Raw genomic sequence first — 24779 nt, 5'->3', positions numbered from 1 at the left:
TTTGTTAAGCAGCAATAAAAAGTTAATCAATCACGTTGTACTAGAAAGTGCTTTTTAAAAGCAATGTCCAGATTTTTCAACTACAGCTTTTTTTCCTTTCTTTATGGCTTATTTGAATACTACCACACAAAACTTCCTCTTCCTTTCCCTTTTCTGAATGTTTTCATTTTCAATGCTTATAAAAATGCTGGTGCAGGAAAAAAAAATTCTACCCCAAATTAATTTTTGCATATAAAACAAAAACCAAGATGAAGTACTAAGCGTTTCTTTGGACAATATCCATCCTATACCACTTTCATTTAAGAGGAATACATACATATATGAAAAAGATCATCAATGACCAAAAAAAGTCCCATCTCAATAATATAAATAAAATCAGATACTAAATTACATTCAAATTGTTACAATTACTTTGTCAACCTGAAAACAATCAAATAAATATGTACACTGAGTCAGAAAATTATTTTAATAGTTACAAAACATCTTTTTTACAGAATCAGTATAAAATAGCAGTTGATTTCTCCATAATTTTCAGAATTATTTATACTTGAGGTCTTGGTTAAGTGGGGCTGAAATCAACAAAAGGTCTTGGACTGTTGGCTCAGAAATCATCCTAGGAAGCCCACCTTGTTGATATCGGTCATGCTTATAGCTCTTAGGCGATGACTCGGTCCTTTTATAAAAAGTTTCTTTCTAGTCATTCTTTGGAGGCTTAAAGTGAATTCGGCAGCGTTCATTAAACACCTACGATATTTAAACAGAAATACAAGTCACTGACTCATCCAAATAGGCCTGAAATTAAATTAAATTAGACATAGTTCACAAGAATATAGTCACTTTTGTCCCAGGTCAGCAAAGCTAAGAACAGAACAGGTCAAACTGATTTACCAGGTGCCAGGAGAACAAAAAGCCTTGACATAATTTAATAACAATATTAGTATTTTAATAAAATTCAAATTATTCACAGGGAAAAAAATCACAATTTAGCACAAAGGTATATTCTAGACATATTCTGAACAGACAAAAATATCTCAGTAAGTTTAAGATAAAAAATATTTTTGACTCCTTAAAAGGCATTTTATTTAGGCAGCTATTGTGCTTTTCTAAGTGAGTGCCAAATCCTTCTCACAAGTAGTCATACTTGAAGGGAGATGAGTGTTTTAGTAAGCTCAGTAAATTTACATACATTTATTCTTTTGACATACTTCCCCAAAACACAAACAAATAGGTGCTAGAGAAATAATACAGGGTAAGATACTTGCCTTGCATGTGACTAACCCAGGTTCAATCCCTGGCATCAAATATGGTCCCCAAACACAGCTAGGAATGATCCCAAAAAGCACAGAGCTGGGAGTAAGCTCTGAGCATAACTGGATATGCCCCCCACCTCTCAACTACCTCAAGAAGGGGGTTGGGGAACAAGTAACACACCACAAATAACAAAAGAAACTATTTTATTAAAGACCTTCAAAATGTAGTAAGGGGCAAAAAACTAAGTATGGACAGTACATTTCCATTTGTACATTTGTGTAACAGAGAAGACATGTAAGAGTAGTATATCATGTTAGAAAAGGTGCAAACATCTGAAGTGTATCCCATCCATTTAGAGAGGAGGGAAAGATGGTGACTATAAAAAGGGGTCAGAAGAAATTTTTTTTTTTTTTTGCTTTTTTTGGATCACACCCGTCGATGCACAGGGGTTATTCCTGGCTCTGCACTCAGGAATTACCCCTGATGGTGCTCAGGAGACCATATGGGATGCTGGGAATCGAACCTGGGTCGGCCGTGTGCAAGGCAAATGCCCTACCCGCTGTGCTATTGCTCTAGCCCCAGAATTTTTTTAAATTATTTTTTAAAATTTTATTGAATCACCGTGAGATAGTTACAAGCTTTCATGTTTGGGTTACAATCTCACAATGATCAAACACCCATCCCTCCACCAGTGCACATTCCCCAGCACCAATATCCCGGGTATACCCCTGCTTTCCCACCCTCCCCCTGCCTCTAAGGCAGACAATATTCCCCATACTCTCTCTACCTTGGGGCATTATAGCTTGCAACACAGACAATGAGAGGTCATCATGTTTGGTCCATTATCTACTTTCGGCTTGCATCTCCCATCCCAACTGGTTCCTCCAGCCATCATTTTCTCAGTGATCCCTTCTCTATTCCATCTGCCTTCTCCCCTCCGCTCATGAAGCAGTCTTCCAGATATGGGGCAATCCCCCAGGGTCAGAAGAATTTTAACCGCATATCCTTTAAGAATTACCTACATAGCTTTGGGCGGTCTGGAGTTTGGGTCACACCAGCTTTACTCAGGGCTTACTCCTGGCTCTGTATCACTCCTGGTGGGACTCGGGGGATCATATGGGGGCAATGAAGATCGAACCTGGGTTAGTTAGTGCTTGCAATGCAAGCACTCAACCCACTGTACTATCTCTCTGTCTGAAACGTATTTTTTTTATTAGAGTCCAAGGAGAGTTAAGTGACAGTGACTCTCTTAAAAGCAAAGTCAAGTTCAACCCCTGGCACAGACCCACATGTGCCAAGTGCCATCTCCCTAGCATTGCCACTTTGAATTTCTGGAGCACTAAACAAATGTATGTAAGCACCATAACTACAGTGTACAATCCCCAGAGAATTTGGAATTCAAACTACATGTATAAATTCCACAGAGACTGGCACACATCATTCCACAGAGACTGGCACACATCAAAAAGAACAAAGAGAAACAAGTGCTGGTGTGAATGCAAGGAGAAAGGATTCTCATTCACTGTTAGTGGGAATGCTGACTGGTTCACCCTTTTTGGAAAACAATACAAACAAAAAAAACAAAACAATACAGTTTTCTGTGAGAAAACTAGCAATCGAAATTTTGGTTCAGTTAATCTCTTACTGGCTTTGACCCTATACCATTAGTTAATCTCAAAGGATAAAATAATTTTCAGTTCATTTTATTAGGTTTCAGAAATATTTGATCTTCTAGAGAGATGTTAGAGACACATATTTTAAGAAATACAGTCAGAATTTATTTTTTCCCACTACATTTGATTTCCTGGAATCCGGGATGCCCAGTTTAGTTCCTAATTATGTATATAGCATAAGCAACAGGTAAATTGAGACGCTCTAAGAATCCCTACCATCAGATGCAGCAAGCCACAGAAACAACAAAAAATTTTATAACTAGATGTTAGAATACAAGCAACTCTGACAGGTGGCTAATGACATGGAAATATATGGAAATCTCAGAAAGGCTAATTTCAACAAATAATATTAACAAAGGTTCTGAATTAACCTGAGTAAAGACTCCATATAACCCCATAATTAGTATTGGAAGGCACACAAATTGTCTCCAATTCTTCTATCAGAGTGATATGATTCTATTCCCTGACTGTGAAGCTAATCTTGGTAAGATGGCTCTATTAAATCTAAGCACCCTCTTTCAGCCAAGTTAAACCCTCCATTTGGATGCTAAACACCTTCCACCAAAGTTAAAACCTTCCCTGCCTATAAATGAAGTCTTTCCACTGTCTTTTTAGAGCCTTAAAGTTCTAACTCTCCTCTCCTTTTCCTTTTGTTTTAGTTCAGTTGCTTTTCTAGTTTGCTGCAAGAACCGTTGTTTCATACCTTCCAGCTTCTGTCATTTACCACTTCTTCAACATTTAGTTCTGACTGCATCCATTTCAACTGCAAGCAAGGAAAAAGAATAAAAGCTATGAAAAATGAATGAAAACCAAACCATCATGTTTTCCTGAAAAAATCAGTTGCTGCATCAATACTCTTTGTGAATGGAATTGATGAATTTAAGAACTTTGACAGTCTTCCCTCCCTATATCTAATCAATTGTTAAATTCCATAACCTTGTGGTTTTGTTGTGTATTATAATCACCCTGAGGATTTTTATTTTAACTGATTTAAAAAAAATTCAGTAAATTCTATTTAAATTATCATTAAATTAAAAATCCAATTAAAAATTTTTTTAAAAAAAATTTAGGTTATGAGTATAAACATTATTTGTTTGAAGGGTATAATATTTCTGGAGAACTTAAAAGTTTTTAGTCTCAAGCCCAGGTAGTTCAGAAGACATACACATGGAAATGGTCAATAAATTTATTTCTGAAGTGCAAAAAGTACTTATTCATGTATAAATGAGAACTAAGGCACAACATGTCAAAATTTATTTAAAATGAAGACGTTTAGTTGCAATATAAATTGCTATAACCTCTATGGAGGGCATTTTGCTAAGACATAAAAATTATAAAATCACACGTCTTTAATTGTTGGATACTAACCCTAAGTGTTTTAGGCTTCACTGGTGAATTACCCCTTCCTCCTCCCAGAAAAGCTTACCATGCCCTTGCTAACATCCCTAATTGTGTTGGATATTAACCCTAAGTGCTTTAGGCTTCATCAGTCAATTGCCCCCTTTCTTCCTCCCAGAGAAGTTTAACATGCCCTTGCTGACATCCCTAACCTAGTTAAAGTTTATCTTTAACTTTTCCCTCTGTTTAACCTCTCAATATCACAGTTCCCCAAGGTAGTCTTGATTACTTGTAAGCCAAAACTTTCTGGTAATTCTGAACTTGTATTTGTATTGCTTTGTATTTGAAGTGTTGTATGTTTGTACCTGCTTTTTTATTTCCCCTATAGCCTTTTTATATTTTACTACTGAGCAATGTTCTTTGGTTAAGCACAGAAAGACCATTAATGCTATGCTCCTAATATTTGGGAGTTGACTGACGCTGAAATATATCTACTCCTGAGCATAATTACTTGGTCATAACTACTTGACTAAGGCTTCAGTTTCTGTAGTTCCTAACACCCCAAAAGGGAGGTCCCGCTGTGGGACTGGGATGGACCTGGGGCGAGTGGCAAAACTACCTGACATCGAAATGGGACATTCTAGAAAGCATAAATGCATGGTCTTGATGCAAACTGTTACAACCTAAGAGACAGGACCCCCATGGGGAAGGACTAGTTGAACTGGCCTGAGGACTTGGTCTGGGATTTATGGTAAAAGCCTTGCTTACTCTCAGAGCCCAGACAACTAAGAGAAAAGCCTTGCTTGCTCTCAGCCCAGAGACCTAAGTGTTGGGATCTTTGTCTCTTACTCTGTTTATCCAAACAACTGCAAGTATTGATAACTTATACAATTAGAGGGAAACATAAAAGCAATGTAGTTGTCCCTGGGAGACAGAGTGTCTTCTGAGTTGATCTCCCTAAGAGAATTTCCTCTGCCAAATGTAAATGACCAATGACCAATCACATCTGTCCTAATCTCAACCCCCCCCTTCAGATGTTCTATAAGTATGCTAGCAGCTCTGCATTTAAGGGGCCATTTTCACCACCAGACTGTGGTCCCCAGCCCCCCCCCCACACCTGTCTCCCCATCTCTCTGTGTATCTGTCTCTGTTGGGGAGCCCTGGGGAGGTTGGGAGATCGGGGAGATGGCTGAGGGCCACCGAACGCACACACGTGTCCAGCAGCAGCAGCCCCGGAGGATTACATTGTGAATTTACATTTAACCTCAGTAAATCCGGTTCTAGATTCTGATCCTAAAATAAAAAATCTATAGAATAACAAAAAAGGGGGAAGGGAGGGAATGACAAAGAGGTGGCAACCTTATTTGGATAAAGAAAACAAAAAAACAGAGATAAAGGGGAATATACCAGGCCCAGATGATTTGGAAAAGCAGGATTTCCCCACACCTGGACCTATGGCCAAAGGTCTAAGGTTAAAAATACTTAGATTTGGGGCTGGAGTGATAGCACAGCGGGTAGGGCGTTTGCCTTGCACAGGCCCACCCGGGTTCGATTCCCAGCATCCCATATGGTCCCCTGAGCACTGCCAGGAGTAATTCCTGAGTTGCAGAGCCAGGAGTAATCCCTGAGCATCCCCAGGTGTGACCCAAAAAGAGAAAAAAATACTTAGATTTTGGCCCTGGAGAGACAGCTCATCCATCAGGGGTGTAAGCTTTGCATGCCCTGGGAAACCAGTTTCAATCCTGGCACCACCAGATGTAGCCCTGGAGGTCACCATGTAGTGGCCCGTGGTAGTTCCCTGTCCCCACCACTGCTGGACCCTCTCAGTTCCATACTTTGGGCCCTGAATTGCCTGGTCCTGTTGTCTGACTATCACTGGGATTGTTCCCATGCCAAGCATAGCTTGGAAGGCACCTGCTCAACCCCCCAGCAAAAAATAGTACAAAAAACACTGAAATTTTTCTAACTATCTTTAAAATGGCAAACTAATGATCAGATTGGAGCAAATTCCACTGCCCATCAGATTCCTGGTCAGCCCTCTGATGCAGTGACTTTTCAGAAAGTAAAAAAGCCAAGTTCCCAGAAGAGGGTATAAAGATACTGAGGAAAATTACAATTACTACCACAAATAAAAGTTAAAAGCTGGAGGCAGACAAGAGGTTAAAATCAGGACCATTTCCTTAGGGTAAAGTTGATTTAGGCCAAAAGACTAGCGTAGGAACCATCAGCAAGCTAGACAAGATCTGGAACCAGGCCAAACAACCTGATTAGGAATATGGCTCAGGTCTGGAAAAGAATGCCATTAAGCTAGTAAGACTGAAACCTGTTACTGGTCTGATGCTCCTGTAAGTAAACTCCCTGAGACACTGAGCTGGTGTCTGAGTGCAGGAAAGCTCACAGGTCCGAACAAGGAGATTCCACTTCTGCCAGGTGGGACAGCACCACAGAAGCTGACTCCCTCACACCAGCAATCTCAGTTTCTCATCTGAATCAGTTTACAAACCAGAAATCACTTAAATTTCATTGTTCTAATGCCAAAGTAAAAACCTCAAAGTGTCATAACATGCCAACAAGGTCTTCAATTTTTAAAGGGCTGTCATGCAGAAATCAGTGCAGATTTGTCCTCTACACAGAAAAGATTAAGGAGTGGAAAGTACTGGAAGGCGGATTTTCATAACATACAAGAAAATCACTGAACAATTACAATTCCCTCTCTAGAGAAAGCACTCAGAGAGGACAATGAATCTAGCCTCTTATATTCCCTTATGTAGTAAAGAGAAAGGAATGGTTGGGAATGTTGTAAAGTAGATTAATGTAAAAATGATGGGGCCCCACTGGCTTAAAAGGAAGAGAAAAATGCTATTTTGCATCAGTCAATATGCTAGCTTTAATCCTTACCAGAACAAAAAACAAACAAAAAGGTCCAAAATTAAATAACAACTCCACTTTATAAAAAGAAAATCTGAAGCTTTAAAACAATTTTCATGCTAGATTAGTAGTAGATAAGATTTCTTTGGGGGTATCTCCTTTTATAATCTCCATTTTTCTATTCTTGAAAACAGCTAACTTCAAATGGCCCCAGACTGAAATCAACAACATTCACACACTTCCCTCTTGTTGTGGTGGGAAGATACTCACTGGTTGGGTAGGTGTTTGAATACTATCTGTAATGAACTATTGTGAACTACTTAATGAAAATAAAATGTACAAAAATTGTAAAAAACAAAACAAAACAAAAAACAGTCAACTTCTAATACAATTTCAGTACCACTAACAAAACTCTAATAAATTATTTTTGAAGTTCTGAATCTTAAACAATAAAAAGGTCACTCATAAGTGACACACACATATTTATGTATATACATGTATGTATGTCACAATGGAAGATATGTCTATATCTTCCATTTCACGAGTGTGATTTTTCTGAGAACCTTAGACTTTTAAACTAGAACCTCTCCTCATTTGTTTTGTTTTTTATTTTGGTTGAGAATTGCATCCAGCAGTGCTCAGGAGTTACTCCTGGCTGTGCTCAGGGGATCATATGGGATGCCAGGGATCAAAGCCAGGTTACGTGTGAGACAAACGCCTTACCCACTGGACTAGCATCTATGTAAAAATGACTGTTAGCCACATTTAATACAAAAATACAAACTGAATCCACAGTCACAAGAGATAGGTCAAAGCATTAGCCCTCCCACTAATTGGGTAAGACACTGGGAGTGTCTACCTATATCTCCAAATTCCAAATGCCCTCATACAGAAAATGAAGAGGCAGAGCTGGCAGCTGTCATTTTCTGATTTCATGACCCTCACAAGGAAGGAAGAAAAGCTTCCTTCCTTGCCAAATTCTGACTGGTTACCAGCTCATGTCATTCAGTATCAGGCTACAAAGGCTTTCAGAACTAACTCACTTGACTGACTTCTTAAAAACCCATTTGCAGCTGACATTCTGGTCCACTCTCCCTCAACCAGGAGCAAATACAAAGGCAGGACTGGATTGTTCCCAAATGTTCAGGATTTTTTGAACTTTGCTCTCTACAAACAGGAGTTACCCTACTCGCTGTCTGACTCAACTTGCTAATAGTGATTTTCAGTCCTGCCCAGCCCTGAGGCTTCCTTTGTCAATTTTCTTTGTCAATACCTTCAAATCTGTTAAATACAACCCCCCAAATTAACCAGATTTTAACTACTTTTATCTAAATTAGATGTTCTCAAGCACATTTGGCCTACTGCCCTCTTTTCAGAAAAATAAAAACTCAGCATCTACTCCCCACTTCCTGAAATCTAGCACAGTCCACCTTGGGAAACACCAATCTAAATGATCTATATGACTTCATTAACATTGCGGGCAGGGCCAGATGACCATTCGGTATAATCTCGCTCAATAAGGCCACCACGAGCACTGGCCAATGCGAGAGTAGGTATGGTAGGGAAACAAGAAGAGTGGCAGAGATAGAGCAGGAATCCAGGATGAACCTGAGGACTGAAGAAGCAAACATGTTAAAAGCTTGAAGAGAAAAAACCCTTTCAAAGTCTGGCCACATCTAATAAACAAAGGGCAAAACTATTGAGTGTTGAGGATAAACATCACATTTTGTTTTCTTATTTTTTGTGGTTGTTGTTGGAGAGGGGGGAGTTATATTTTCTTTCAAATAACACATTCCTATCCCACACTGAACCTTTAGCTACTGACTATTGTGCCATCTAAAACCACAGCTTTGATTTTGATCACTGTCCAATGGTCACAAAAGAAAAAATAGGTCCTGTTCTGAGGAAAAAGTCAATGCGTGAAAGATAAAAAGATACAATGTGCCCACCAGATGCCCCAAATATCCTAGAGGAAATGGGTATACGAAATAGGGAGCAAGGTAGGAGGGAAAGGAAGACAAAGTAGAGAAAGAGAGAATGGAGTTCTGGAGTAGGAGGGAAGAAGGAGAGAATGAAGTGTGAAAGAACCAGAGAGTTAGCACAGGGGGTAAAGTGTCTGCTTTGCAAGCAGCAGACCTCACTTTGACACCCCAGGCATCACAGATGAACCCTGCCCCCCAGCCTCGCCTGGAGTTAGTCCTGAGCACAGAGCCAGGTGTTGCCCTAAAATTAAAATCACAAAACAGACACTGAAGTGTAAATAACAGATAAACTGAGATAAAGGGGACATAGGAGCTACTTTTATTGTTACAACTTTTCTACAAATTTTAAATTATCCAAATTAAAAGTTACTCCTTAAGACCACACTTAAAAAAAAACACCTGTAATGTATTCCATATAATAAAATATGCTGTTATCGCTCAACTCTTTTTGATATGTCACATTTAAATGAGATTCTGTTTCATTAAATCTGCTGTGAGGTCCTCATTAAAGATCAGTGTAATGTAGTCAGTAGATGTCAAAAGGTTCAAACCACTGGCCTATCACCTTGGTTATAACTGGTTTGTGGACTGGTCCACAGGTATAAGGAGGTTAAAGAACGCTGCTACAGATGACTCTGAGAAAATCAGGGACTCCCTGAACATATTCCGCAGGGACACTTGCTATTTCCTTAAAAGCAAAACAACACAGGGATAAGAAATAAAATGGAAATAAAGGACTCAAAAGGACAAAAGGCGCACAGCAACTTCTGCACAGTGAGAAAAAGCATTATAAAGAAGGTTCTAATGTCTTACTACATTTTTTTTTTGCGAATCAACTCTCAAAATGCAGTTATTGGTAGTATTTCCCTCAATTTCTGGAGGTGATGTTCAGTTGCACTAAATGCAGAATAAGGATGTAAATAAAATGACTATATGGTCATTTTAGCTAAAGCTGGTATACTGTGTATGTTCATCAACTATACATCCATTTACAATACTTAAATGTAACAGAATTAAGTTCACCAAAAGAGACTCCTGTACATTTTTTGGATCATATCCCAGTTTAAATTTTTCATATTTATAACTAGTTTTATTTTGAAGGCAACTTGACTTACCTTTGTCTGTTCTTTCCTAAGTTGCTTTAATAACGTTAAATTATCCAAATTCTTTTCTCTTTCTTCTCGAAGACTTTTTACTACTGATGAGGTTTGAGCTATACAATTTTTAATGACTTTGTCCCTACTGGCATGAGCCGCCATCAACTAAAAGAACAAAGGAAAAGGAAGAGGGGGAAAAAAAAATCACATCAATTTATCACATTTTAATGCCTTAATAAAGACCTTATTTTTGACTAGAGAAAGGCTAGTCCAATTAAAATAGTTTTTTAACTTAGGGTGTTTGGATATAGCCAAAGAAAACAATTTTAAAATGTTAAATCTACGGAAAAAGAATATTGAGTTACACTGGCTCAATCATCTAAAACCAAGTCACCAGCGAGGATAAAAGGTATAAGTGAGGGTTCTTTTCCTGCAACATGCTCCCACGCTCCCCATTTCTCGGCCACTGGGCTTTCATTTCAGCTTCCTGTGCCTGCATCAACCACTCCCATTATTCCACCCACGTGTTCCTCTATCCTACATGCATCTTACACATCTGTTGGACCAGTTTCTGTTGCTGTCCCCACTCTTTTTGTGGTCCTTTCACATCTCTTACAGCCTTGAGTTATCACCATGTCTAAGAAATTATAAACTTAGTAATGCAAAGAAGTCTCAGTTACAGGAAATGAAGGGTGCTGTGTTTATCTATGTGAGGCAAAAACTGAATTATGAGTTGAGTGGCACCAAAAAGAGTTGTCATTTCCAAATAAAATTAATTAAGTATCAATATGCTCCATGTAATCACTTAATATCATTTCCCTTTCCTGTTAAAGAGAGAATATCCTAAGCAGACAAGGCTCAACCCTTAGCAATATATTAGTAATCTTTTATAAAAGGGCTTAATGGCCCCTGGGTAAAGATAGTAATTTTCACACATTCTCCTCTAAGGAAAGTTTTTTGGAGCATTTTCAGCGCTTTCCTCATAACAAACAATACAAAATAAATTATTTTGGTTCTGCTCTAGGGCAGGGGTTGGGGTTGGGAATGGAAATATCCAAAATATGGTTGTGGAAAGGTGTAATGGTGGTGGGATTGGTGTTCAAATATTAAATGTAATCAAATATTGTGAACTTCTTTATAAAAAAAAACAATTTAAAAAAACAGAATATCCTAATACTATATAAATTACACTAGTGAAATCATAATAATGTAATTATTACACATTCAACATACATAGGGATAATCAACCATTTTTAAGTATTCTTTATTGTAATTTACTTGAAATATATCTCTCAAATTATTACATTACGGTCCTATGGTTAAGAACTATTGGTCTAATACTGAGAGAACAAAGCTTTTTTTCTAGAAAAAAGAGCATAAATTACAAATTTCATCCAAGTGAATAGAATGAAAGTAACTGCTTTATAGACATTAATCCCACCTACAGTAAATTTCTCTAACATGGGCCTTCTTTTGCATTGTAACATCCAGTGTTCCCAAGAGCATTTTTCATTGGCTACTTTTGAAGCTGCAGACCACCCTGCTCTATTCACCTGCCCACCTTTTCTTCTCATTGGCGATGTGGTGGACCCACTCCCACTGGACACTCTCCCATGCTACTTCAATAATCTGTTCACACCTTCAGGTACAATTACAGAAAATAAAGGAGTCATCTGGGGTAGGGAAATCTTCCCAAAACAGAGTAAGAAACAGGGCCAAAGCCACAGTACAATGGATGCGGAGCTTGCCTGGCATACTAACCAACCTGGGTTCAATTTCTGGTCTCTCAAGCCCCAGCAGGAGTGATCCCTTACTATAGAGCTAGAAATAAGCCCTGAGCACCATCAGAAGAGACAGAAGAGAGGAAAAAGGGAGATCAGCAGGGAGAGAGGAAGAGAGAGAGAGAGAAAGAGAGATGAACTGGATAATTAATTAGCATTTTCAGGCTTTAGTTTTCTCTTTTGAAAAATTATAATCAGATAATCCCTTCTCACCTCTAATTTTTTTTTTTAATTTAACCAATGATGCTCAGGGATTGCTCCTGGCTCTGCACTTAGGAATTACTCCTGGTGGCACTTGGGGCACTATATGGGATACCGGGTATTGAGCCTAGGTTGGCTGCATGAAAGGTAAATACCCTACCCACTGTACTATAGTTCCGGCAATCGCCTCTAAAATTTAAGGGAGACTTAACACACAGCTTAGATATTAGGTGCTAATTACTTTGACATTTTGTCTAGCCCTCCTGCAACTGATAAACTGAAACTAATACCAACTAGAAGTTTATAAAAATATTCTCATTTTCCCCATCTGCATTAAAAAAACCTCACACTGTGTACATTTTATTTTCATGTTCATTATGTTCTTTTCAGTCTCACCCACCTTTATTGTCACTTGGCAATTTTCCTGTTGCTACACTATAGTTGCACATATAAACCACATTCCTACACTCACCATTCTACTTTCCTTCACATTGGCCCCACTAAGAACCCTGCCTTGTGCACAGAAAATACTGCGAAAATTATCTTCAACTGAATATTATTACTTCAGTCTGCTTTTCAGGACTGACAGTTCATTAATAAAACAAATTTTGTAAAATTCAGTGGATACGCAAAAGAAATAGGCTTGCATTTCTGTACATGTACGCCAAATAAATGAGGATGTTTGATAAAATTAAATATATGGTATGAGTCTACGGGAGAAAACTACAGCACAAAACCAAAATTACCATTAGTAATTCAGATTAATTGAGAGGTGAGTCACATGAGAAGTGTTTCTGCTACACAAAGTATTTATCAAAGAAGTTAAGATAAAATTTATTAATAAACCTGGCAAGGTGAAAAAGGAGGTCTCTGATCATAGGATAAAAATCCTGACCAGCAATACCTATATCATAACCATAATTTCTTTGATTTGGGGGAAGCAATCTGAAATAAAGTCACTTGGGGTTGGACAGGGGAATGATTCAAAACCTAATCTAAAGGAAGTATACAGACACCTTCACATTTTCCAGTTTTATTTTACCAGAGCGTTAGAAACTTCTGTTCTAAGATTTTCACTGTGTGTGTATTTGTGATTGAGTGTGTGTCCCTGTCCAGGATCAAGAATCCCAGGCACGACATATGGAAGGTAGGTGTTCTACCACTGTGTGTGCCCATATTTTCTTTTGTTTTGTTTTTGGGCCACACCTGGCAGTACTCAGGGCTTACTCCTGGCTCTGCATTCAAGGATCACTCCTGGCAGGCTGGGTGCCCATGTGAGGTGCTGGGGATGGAAACAGGATCTGCTATGTGCAAGGCAAGTTCCTTATTGACTGCCTCTTCAACTCCCATACTGCCTCTGTATCATCTTTAAAAAATGCTTTTTGTCTTTAAGATAAATACAATGCCAACATCTTGTCCAATAAAAGTATTTTGGTGCTGTTTCCAAAACAAAGGGCGATTCTAAATTAACTCTAAATTTAAACCCAATTTTGAAATATTTTAGGATCCTTAATGAATAATACTGGCTTAATCATTAAAAACAAAACTTTGTAAAATATTTTTGTAATGGGATCTTTTTAAAGGAAGATGCTGTTCTATTTATTCTTCTCTTTCACATTATTATTATATTTTTTCAATTTTTATTTTTTATTATTAGTGGATTACCATGAGGTACAATTACAGAGTTATAGACTTTCGTGCTTGCATTCCAGTCACACAATAATCAAGTACCCATCCCTCCATCAGTGCCCATTTTCTACCACCAATAATCCCAGTATCCCTCCCACAATCCCCACCCTATCCCCCCACCCAACCTGTGGCAGGGTATTCCCTTGTGTTCTCTCTCTCCTTTTGGGTGTTGTGGTCTGCAATAGAGGTACTGAGTGGCTATCATATTTGGTCTATAGTCTACTTTCAGCACATATCTCCCATCCCAAGCAGGTTCTCAGAACACCCTTTAACTGGTGTTCCGTGTTCCCTTCTCTATCTGAGCTGCCCTCTCCCCCAGCATGTGAAGCCAGCTTCCAAACCATGGAGCTAACCTCCTGGTACTTATCTCTACTATTCTTGGGTATTAGTCTCCTGTAATGGGATTTTTTTAATTCTAATCTTTCCTAGAACTTCTGAGAAAGGATAAAAGGGGAAGCAAACATTTAAACAAATGTTCCAAATGTTTGTTGCATCAAGGAGATACTACCTTAAATCAATTATTGAAATTAGCAATAGTTTCACATTTGTAAAGCATAGTCTCAGGTTACTGACTTTTTGTTTGGTATTGATTTTTATGCTTCTGCTGGAAACAAGGTGAACATGTTCTATGAAAAAGTGTTATCACTACATAATGCAAAACACATACACACACACACACACACCCTGCCCCCCTACATTTCGCAAATAGAAAGCCTCCAAATGTAGTATACAAGGCTTTCCTGATTCAAGAAAGGGCTGAAAAATGGTAACCAATGCAGTAAGCATTTATATTGTGATGTATGAATTATAATAATGTAGTTTAATGCTATGCAATTTTGGTTTCATAACATGTATTCTTTGAACTTATTATTTTATTTGTATGGGTAAAAACATTTTAGATTTGAGAAATGTTTTTTGCAATTTTTACAAAGCATAAGATCCTGGTTCCAGGAAACTCCCTGCCCTTGCTGTGAGCTGTGTTGCCTGTCTCATGATGAGATAAAATGCTATGTTGTAATCCTCCCACCTAGCTAATGTGTAATAGGTGAGTGTGAAAGAATGCTGAGCTTGCATGATTACTCTATAAATGCTCTTGAGACCCTGATGAGCAATTGCTTCCGGTGCTTTTGCTGAACTTCAGTCCACCAAGTCAGGTAGCTGGTATAAATAAACCTTCCTGTTCTCCAGCCATAAGTCTTGGTGTGCTTGATAAAGCCAATTTCAGGTACAAAAATATCTGAAATATTTAGTACAACCAACACTTTATCTTAATGCCACTCAGCTAGAAAGTACAAAGGTGGGTTTTTTTCTTTTTTGGGTCATCCAGTGATGCTCAGGGATTACTCTGCACTCAGAAATTACTCCTGGAGGTGCTGGGGGACCATAAGGGATGCTGGAAATTGAACCCGGGTTGGCGGCGTGCAAGGCAAACACCCTACCCGCTGTGCTATTGCTCCAGCCCCAAAGGTGGGGATTTAAACCAGATCTGGAATCCATGATGTACACTAACATCATTAAATTAAGAGGAATATTATAAACAAAAAATGGATCAAAGATTATAAACAGGAAGAGGAAGCACTAAAGTGACTAAAAATTTCTAGTTCTTAGAAAGATCTACTCAAAGAAATTAAGTAAACTGTCAACTTCACAATGAATTAGGATTTAGATCCATGCTCCCTACTCCAGTGCTCATTATAGTAAGACATACCTTCCTATTTTTCTCCAGACATTGGAATTACCTAATTATTAAAAAAAAACAACTACTTTAATATAAAAGCAGAACAAAAACATCAGCAGTTAATGCTTGGATATGAGGAAGTCTACAAAATTGATCTTTCTTGGGGCCGGAGCAATAGCACAGCGGGTAGGGCGTTTGCCTTGCACGCGGCCGATCCAGGTTCGATCCCCGGCATCCCATATGGTCCCCCAAGCACCGCCAGGAGTAATTCCTGAGTGCAAAGCCAGGAGTAACCCCTGAGCATCGCTGGGTGTGACCCGAAAAGCAAAAAAAAAAAAAAAAAAATCTTTCTTTCACAAGTGATAAATTGAAGTAGGTATTAGTTCCTACCATCTTTACAGGAATATGAATTTAAATAATCCTGTCACAGATCCTAGAAAAGGCAGGCTACTTAATAAAAATAAATAGGTAGGCCAGAGAAATAACACTTAACTGTACCACTCTGTCCACTCTGGGAAGTGAAAAAGAGAAATTAAAGGAATCTTTAGGAGGCAATGAAAGATATATACTTTAAGAAATAAAAGCCTTTAGGAAAAGCTGATTTACTTGTGACTTTCATTCTTCATCACAGGCAAAAGTTTCTCTTCCCTGCTCTTTCAGAAGGAGGAAAAATAAGGTGTAGAATGTAAAAAATAATGTGAAGACTTCAAATTCTTATGTTATCAGCTGTCTGGTCTCTTTGAACTGATTCATAGAAAGCTTGTGTTCTCATTAATTGTTTTACATAGTTGGCTCACTTTCTTTTTCATTCCTTTGTGTGCAAAACTTAAGCTAATGATTGCCCATGAGGGGTCCCAAAAATGACTGCTTATATTCCTTAAAACTGTTTCTTAACTGACTTGTTCATGCACAAAAGCATTCATATTCTTGACTTTGTAAAAACCAGATCAAAGTTTATATAGACCACTAGATATGGGCCAGAAAACATGAAGATATCATTTCTTTTATCCAGTTTAATTACATATCAACTAATTTCTTATTTTATCTGTAAAAGAAGGCATAAAGGAAGCACAAAAGGAAGACTTAAAAGATACACTTACAGACTCATACAGCTGTTTACAGGTTTGGCTGGCATCAATTTTCCCTGCAAAGGAAGCTGTTGGAACCGTTGTGTTTAATTCATGTACTATTCTGTCATCAATCGTCCTCATCACCTTGAGTAATTCCTACACATATTGAAAAAAAAATCATACTCTCAATGAAAAGTTGTGATTAAAAAAAGCATTTAAAGAGAAAAACAGCTCTTGGATAATTGACAACTCTGGAATTTAGGATTGGCAAAATCATGCCAAATAAAATATAAGCACACGAAATATTATTTTTATTTTTTGCAGTGGCAGTTATTGAACCCAGGACCTCTTACATGCAAGGCAGATGCTTTACTACTGAGCTATGCTCCAAACAAGATCTTTATTATTATGCCTTATTATTTTTCAGGGGGGAGGCAATACCTGGTCACTCTTGGCTCTGTGGACCATGTGGTTCAGGGGATCAAACCTGGGCCCTTTACATGCAAGGTTTAGGTTAGATTGTATACTCAGCCCACTGTGCCTTCTCTATAACTGCAAAATATTTATTATGAAGGATAGGTACATTAGCCATTCTAACTGTTGGTAGTCAGCCCAGGGGCCTGAAAAGGGCAATATTAGATTTGTATTAAAATAGAGATGAAGAAAGCAGATGCAGAAAAAGCCACTTTACTGTCCATTTTAAACTGGATTTGACCCTTGGACTGGGCTAAATCACCAACATTCTAATAAGCCACCATGAACAAGAATAGGCCATTGAAGAGGACTGAGAGATACCTCATCCTTCTTTTTCTCTATAATGAACTTCATCCCCACTGCTACCCCCACCCACACACTCACACACTATCTGGGTTTCTGTTGGGAAATATTTTAGGTTTCTGCTTAAATCTCTGAAGCCTAAACTGCAATTCTCTGTAATTCCAAACAAATGCAATTCAGACTGCTGGATAACTCTATTGTTCTCTTACTGAAGGGTTAACAAGCTCAAAGGTTGTTTTACTCATTACTGAAGTTCATTTGCCAGCACCATGTTCAGCAAATAGCTATGCTTTTTCCTTCTCTAGCATATGGTCAATAGTTTACTGAGTTTGATTATCAATTTCCAGAAAAATCCATCATAACTGATCATAAGTCTATCATTCTAAAAGGTGTTGTAGGTAGAAAAGTATCTAGAAAGATATCCAACAAACTATTAGTAGTGGTTAGCTTGCAGAAAGTAATCTATATCCTCTTTTTAACTGAGTGCATTTTTTTTGGTAATAAAAATATGTACAACAAAACATGCTACTAGAGAAGAAATCAAATCTTTCTTGTTCAAAAAACAAGTAGCTATACCTTTTTTTAGTAATTCTAGCTCACATTTTTCAAGGACTGACACCACTGAAAGAAATTCCAGTTCTCAAAAACTAACTAAAAGAACAACTATATCAAGAGGGGAAACTAAGACACCGGTGGAAATACCTACATAGCATTGTCCCTTCTCATTTTGACTAGGGTACATTTCACTTTAGAAATGCAAATAGAGGGGCTGGAACAATAGCATAGCAGGTAGGGCGGTTGCCTTGCACCCAGCAGACCTGGGTTTGATTCCCAGCATCCCATTACCAATTGATTCCCAATTACCCCTGAGCTGCACCAGGGGTAATTCCTGAGTGCAGAGACAGGAGTAACCCCTGTGCATCAACAGGTGTGACCCAAAAAGCAAAAGAAAAAAACAGAGTAAATAAAGTCAGACTCCAGCTAATGTCTCTAAATAAACTCTAAGAAAAGTTTCTAGCTGTCTCTCCTTCATTTAAAATTATTTCTTAAATCCCCTCCCTAAAACAAAGCCATGGTTACTGAAAAATCATTAAGAAAATAGAAGTATACACAGCAAGCCATATAAATGTGCAAAAGCCACTGTGTTTGTACCTCTGTCTCCATGAACACAATTACTATTTTCCTTTGCTAAATTTAAAATTTACAATTGAAATCAACTCCTTCATTTCCTTCTCTATCCATTTGTTAAAATAAAACATGCTTGTTATGATGAGATATCACACATTCAACTTTAGAAAAATTTTTTTAAAAATTTAAGATGTCAGAGTGATAGTACACAGCTGACCAGGGTTTGATCCCCGGCACTTCATAAGGTCCCCTGGACTCTGCCAGGAGTGAGCCTTGAGCATCATCAAATGTGCCCCCCCCACAATAATTAAGAAAACTATTTTATCCTCTAGACGGTTCACAATCAATTCAATTACTCTCCCATTAATTGTTGTTTCCACTGAAATGACAAGTTAGGCTACTCAGACTCAACTGTAGTAAATTGTAGTACAGATTTTGCTTCTTATTAGATGATTACTTTGTTTAGCAATGCCAGGAACTGAACCCCAGGCCTCACATATGCAAGGCAAATACTCTTCCATTATATTTAATCAACAATGAGGTGACCTTTTCAAGATCTCAATTTCATTAGACAAAACAAATAGGTTTAAAAACAACTTCCTTATTTCTCTTCTCTTGTATTTTTCTATTTTTGGCAATATCATTCTCTCTATACTGAAATTGTTAGGGGATCATCTTAACATAGTTACTAGGAACTTAAATTCATCACTTTAAATAATGTTTTTAGGGCCGGAGCGATAGTACAGCGGGTAGGGCATTTGCATTGCATGCAGCCGGCCCAGGTTCAATCCCCGGCATCCCATATGGTCCCCGAGCACCGCCAGAAGTAATTTCTGAGTGCAGAGCCAGGAGTAACCCCTGTGCATTGCTGGGTGTGACCTAAAAAGCAAAAAAAAAAAAAAAAAAAAAGTTTTTATATATAGTGGATTATATAAATCAGTAATAAGTTGCACAGAGATCTCTGTTGATAACTTTATCTCCTACAACCTATTATTAAATATATGTTGCCTTTAAAATCTCTTCTTTCCTCACTCTAAATCTAACTAATCCGAGGTCAAGATATACATTTTTAAGTCCAAGGTTTAAATTACCACTTTGCTTGGCTCAAAATCCTTAGCAATCTTTCTTTAGTATGTATAAGGCCCTACTCTAAATACCAGGGTGAATGAAACAGACAAGGTCTTTGTTTTTAAGAAGCAAATTTAAGGGGTGGGGAATACAGATGTAAATAAGATAAATTTTTGTACAGGGAGGTACTATGAAAGAGAAAATAAACTGACAAAAAAAGAGTGGGGTTGAGTAGATAAGCAAATCAAACAAGGTCATTGCATTTAAGGTGAGGCCTGAAAGAGAAGACCTATAAAACAAACTACAAAAAAATAGGTCTAAACAAAGAGCAGAGATGAATCTTTTCACACCTTCTGCTAAAAAATGACTCCCTAACTGTACACTTGGCATTCAAGGCCTTCCTTAATCTGATTCCAATTTTAGGAGTAATTTCAACATGACACAGTGTAAATTCAGAATTTCAGTGTGATTTGCTCCAGCTAACAGATACATAAAATCTGTTATCTGTTCCTTCTACCTAGAATTCCCCTAGTTCTACCTAAGATCCAGTTTAATTACTCTCTTGACTGATTTCCCAATACATTAAATGCACCAGCAGGTTGCCTGCACCTGATACTTAAAGGGTATCTATTATAGATTGAACAGGATAGGACTATTAGGGAGCTCCGGCCAAATTAATCCATAAGGGTGGGGGTGTTAATACTGATGTGAAGATGCAGTAATAATGTGCATCTATAAGCCAAGTAGAGAAGCTTTGTCAGAAATCAACCATAAGAAATCAAGCATTTTTTGGACTTTAAGTCTCTAAATCTGTGAAAAAACTAATTTTTTATTTTTTAAGCTATCCAATCCATAGTATTTTTAAGACTTTAATAGTCATGTTTATTGAATTAATGTTACAATGGGATTCTAGACACTTAATAATATTAAAGACTTTCCAGATTTTATATCTTATTTTTGGGGCCATACCCAATGACAGTAAAGGCTCTGCACCCAGGAATTACTCCCAGTGGTGCTTGGGAAACCATAAGGGATAATAGGGTTCAAACTCAGGTCAGCTGCATGCAAGGTAATCACCCTGCCCTCTACTATCTCTCTGGCCCCATGGATTTTATCTCATTTAATTGACAGATTTTTTTTTCCTATTATTAATCTATTATTAAATATATGTTGCTCAGTTTATTCTTGGCTCTACTCAGGGATTACTCTGGCAGTGGTCAGGGGACCATATGAAGTGATGGGGTTTGAACCAGCTTTTGGCCAAATGGCAAGGGAAGTGCCTTAACCCCTGTATTATTTCTCTGGGTCCATAAAGAAAAGATTTTCCAGGAGTATTAAATCAAGTTATATGGAAGTATTCAATGAAGTTTCTAACAAACAAGAGTTACAAACACAAACAAAAACCTAAAAACGCTTACATTCTAAAACATAAAACTACATGGAAAAATGTTATGTAAGAACAGTAATTACAAAAGGCAAAGAGAAAGAAGGTAAGACAAGGAATGGCTGTCTTTTTAAGGAGTATGCTATAAGGAAACTTTGTGAGGTGATATTGAGGTTTGCACCAAAGGTATATATGAGTATCAAATCTTATTGTATAGTACTCTTCAGATTTATGTATTTCACTCTATGCAAAGTTTAAAGAAAATAATGTCAATAAATACTGAAATCTAATTCATCACATGAATTCTGTGATGACTACACAATTTGGTGGTGAAGATTACATTGCTGCAGGTTACTTTGAAACGCATAAAAAGGGTGGCTCAATGATGAGTGATGGTGTAAGTAAATACAGCAAACCACAAGAAATTAAAAATCTAATCATTACAGCAAAAATACATTAATTCCAGTTTCTCTTCAGTATTCAGTGCGGTGTTTTTCATTTTACTACAAGTTACTACACATAAAATGTTAGCTTCATGTTTTTGCTTTTCTTTCTTTTTTGGTTTTTGGGCCACACCTAGAAGTTCTCAGGGCTTACTCGTGGCTCTTTGCTCAGGGATCACTGCTGGTGAGGCTCATGGGATCATAGGTGGATGCTTGTGTCAGTCACATGCAAGTAAAGTGCCTACCCACTACACTCTCTCTCCAGAGGGCCTAGTTTCATAGCTTTAAATGATAGCAACTGTGATGACATGGTGTGAGTCTATCAGTTAACTATTTTTCATATAATTTGGACAAATGCATCTAAATCCAAATGTTATATAAAACTTTATATTTTGGAGGGCGCAGGAGATAATGTGGTGGGTAAAGCACTTGCCTTGCCTTACATGTGACAGACCCATGTTCAACCCTGGCCCAGCACCCCAGATGGTGACCTGAACAGCACCAGAAATGATCCATGAGCACAGAGCCAGGAATAATCTCTGATCACGTCTGGTGTGGTCCCCAGAACAAAAGAAAACGGATTCTTTTTAACAGCAGCTTTATGTCTGCTGTTGTGTGCCTGAAAGAGGGAAAGATTCTCAAACTCATCTACATTAAAAGATATGCCAAGGCAAACCTTGAAAACCAGATGTAGGGGACTGGAGTGATTGCACAGTGGTTAGGGCGTTTGCCTTGCACGTGGCCGACCTGGGTTTGATTCCCAGCTTCCTATATGGCCCCCTGAGCACTGCCAGGAGTAATTCCTGAGTGCAGAGCCAGGAGTAACCCCTGAGCATCGCCGGGTGTGACACAAAAATAAAACAAACAAACAAACAAACAAAAAAACCCACCAGATGTAACTTTAAATCCAAAGTCTCCCCCACCATAAAACATATTTGGTAAAGTCCTAGAAAAACTATGTAAAAATTACTCTAGGTTTAACCAAAAGATTCATTTTATGGTCTTTTTGGGGGTTTGAAGGTGGATTAGTGGTTGCAGGGTTGCAGAGCCCAGAGCCAGCAGTACTTGAAGGAAGAGGGAGAGAAGTGAATCCACGAGGTTCTAGGGGAAATACCAGGGCAACAGAACCCTGAATCCTGTACATGCAAGTTATGTTCTCTACCACTGGTCCCTATGATCTTTTTATTTACATCATTTCTCTAAATGGAAGGGTTCTGCAAGACAGCTTAACCACAGATCCAGTCAAATGATCTTATTCGATGTTTCAAAAGCAAAATCCAAGTTTTTAAAGCAGAGTTGAATATTTTAATGATTTAAAAAAAATTTTGAAATTAGCTTTAGAAATTCTAGTTAATTATAAACAGGAAAGAAGTTTTAGAGTTGTTAACAAATCTTTTTTGGGAGACCAGAGTGGCAAGAGTCAAGAGGACTAGGTGCATATGCAGTGCTGATAATGCGACCAAGTTCTATGCATGCGAGGCAAGTGCCTTAACCCTTGTACAAGTTCTCCACCAGACATAACATAATAACATAAATCTTATTTCACAGATTTGTTAGTTCCCAAAAGGACCAGACAAACAGCTCAATATCTCAAAGTTCTTAAAGGCAGAAACTAAAACTAGAACCCTGAATGTTCAACTGCTTAAGCAGGCACTTTCCCAAACCTTAGGGCTATAACTGCTCAATTATAATAGCTCATTAACTCAAGTTAAATCATGATACTACGTGATGGAGATCACTGCAAACTAAGATGAGTCAGCTTTAAATATCCCATATGCTTAAACATCCAAGTTTTTCTTTTTAAAGATTTGTACATGTGTTTGCTGGGCACTTGGATCACAGTTGAAGCTGTTGTGCTGATATAACCTAAGGAGGAGCTCAAGATAGTGAAAAATAGGCAATTAATGGTGCAAAGACACCACATAAAACTTCTTTGGCGAAATACGTTTGCCAAGTAATTGAATCTATTGAGCTTTTTTTCTTCACGAATATCACTTCAAGCCAGGAATGTAACTCAGTGAAAGAGAATAGGCTCTGCATCTGTTGAGGCACTGAGTCCCCAAACTCCTCCTTGTCCCACAAAATAAAACCAGTCTCCACAAAAGTGGACCAGAGCTTACTACAGATGGGTCAATGACACCCTAATACCACCTTTCAATATCTACTGTTAAAAAATATATTAAGACATTGGGGAGGGGGTACGCCCGGTGGTTCTCAAGGCCTACTTTTGGCTCTGAGCTTTCAGGGTTCACTCCTGGAAGGCCTTGGGGAGTCACAAGCGGTGCCGGCGACTGAACCTGGTTCTGTCGCAAGCAGGCCAGCACCCTACATTCTGTCCAACTACTCTGGCCCCTAAGAATACATTTGCAAGCTCATGATTTAATTCATTTTAAAATTCATTTACAGCAGCACGCTTATAACTGCGTTGGAGCAAGTAAATTTCACAGCAACTTGGCAAAACTCCAGCTCCCAGTTCTTTCATTCATCGGTTAATAATTAGCTCCAGAGCTTTGGCGCTTGAATAAATAAAACAGCCTTCTCCTTAAGTGTTCCGTTTTCCTAAGGTTTAGAGGGTCCGTTGGGCAGCAGAACCAGGCTGAAGCGCCCCTTCAAGACGGCGAACGTTCTTCCACGTGAAAATAGCAGTAATTCTACCAAAACCTTGGGTCGACCAGGTCGACCCGCCCGTCTTCACTTCCTGCCGTCCCGCCAACGTTCAGCTTCAGGCAGGAGGGTCGCGCAGGGTGAGGAGCGGCGTGCAAGGGGCGGCTACGGGACCGCTCAGCTCCCTCCGCGGCCGCCCCGCGCGCGGCTCGGCACCGCGCGAGCCCTGGGCGGCCCCCACAGCGGTTGCTCGTGGGCCCCCGCCCCCTTCCCGGAGCGCTCGCTCCCCGCGGCCAAGCCCGCGCCCCCATGACCTCCAGTCGCTCAGGAACGGAGCCCGGGACGGCCCCCTTCTGCGGCGACGGGTTCGCATTCTCTGCCACACCACAGGCGGGAGCAGCGGCCGGGGGCAGAGAGAAGGACCAGCCTGCCCCAGGAAGAAAAGCCCATCACCTGGAACTCGGCGAACTCCTCACAGTTCACACCGCCACTGGGCGCCGCCATATTGGACGAGCGCTAGGTCCCCGGCGCGAGCCAATCGGCGCGGGACGAGGTGCCCGCCGCGCCGCCTGTCAGAACGCGCCCCGGCCGCCCCTGCCTCCCTCGGGCCCCGCCCACGCCGCCGAGCATCCTAGGGTGGCGGAAGGCCGGGCCCCAACGGGGTCTGGGGGCGCCCCTTTGTTTCCTCGAAAGAAAATACTTTGGGCAGGACGGGGGGGTCTGGGGAGGCCGAGGGGTGTGGTCGCG

At 39.1% G+C, this 24779-nt stretch overlaps 1 protein-coding gene across 1 annotated transcript; it reads right to left on the bottom strand.

Moving 5' to 3' along the window:
* Positions 1-443: 443 nt before the first annotated feature.
* On the bottom strand, positions 444-24676 carry MIX23 (mitochondrial matrix import factor 23). Its single transcript, XM_004606676.3, has 5 exons — positions 24486-24676; positions 16659-16784; positions 10228-10374; positions 3628-3687; positions 444-744 (listed from the first exon to the last, which is right to left on the bottom strand). Exons 1-5 carry the CDS (start codon positions 24534-24536, stop codon positions 694-696), a joined length of 435 nt encoding a protein of 144 aa, XP_004606733.1. The 5' UTR covers positions 24537-24676; the 3' UTR covers positions 444-693.
* Between the last annotated feature and the right edge of the window lie 103 nt (positions 24677-24779).

The sequence above is a fragment of the Sorex araneus genome, chromosome 2 (genome assembly GCF_027595985.1).
Source record: "Sorex araneus isolate mSorAra2 chromosome 2, mSorAra2.pri, whole genome shotgun sequence".
NCBI classification, from domain to species: Eukaryota; Metazoa; Chordata; class Mammalia; order Eulipotyphla; family Soricidae; genus Sorex; species Sorex araneus.
Note: the sequence above shows the minus strand (reverse complement) of the source record. Positions and strands in the feature narration are given on the sequence as shown.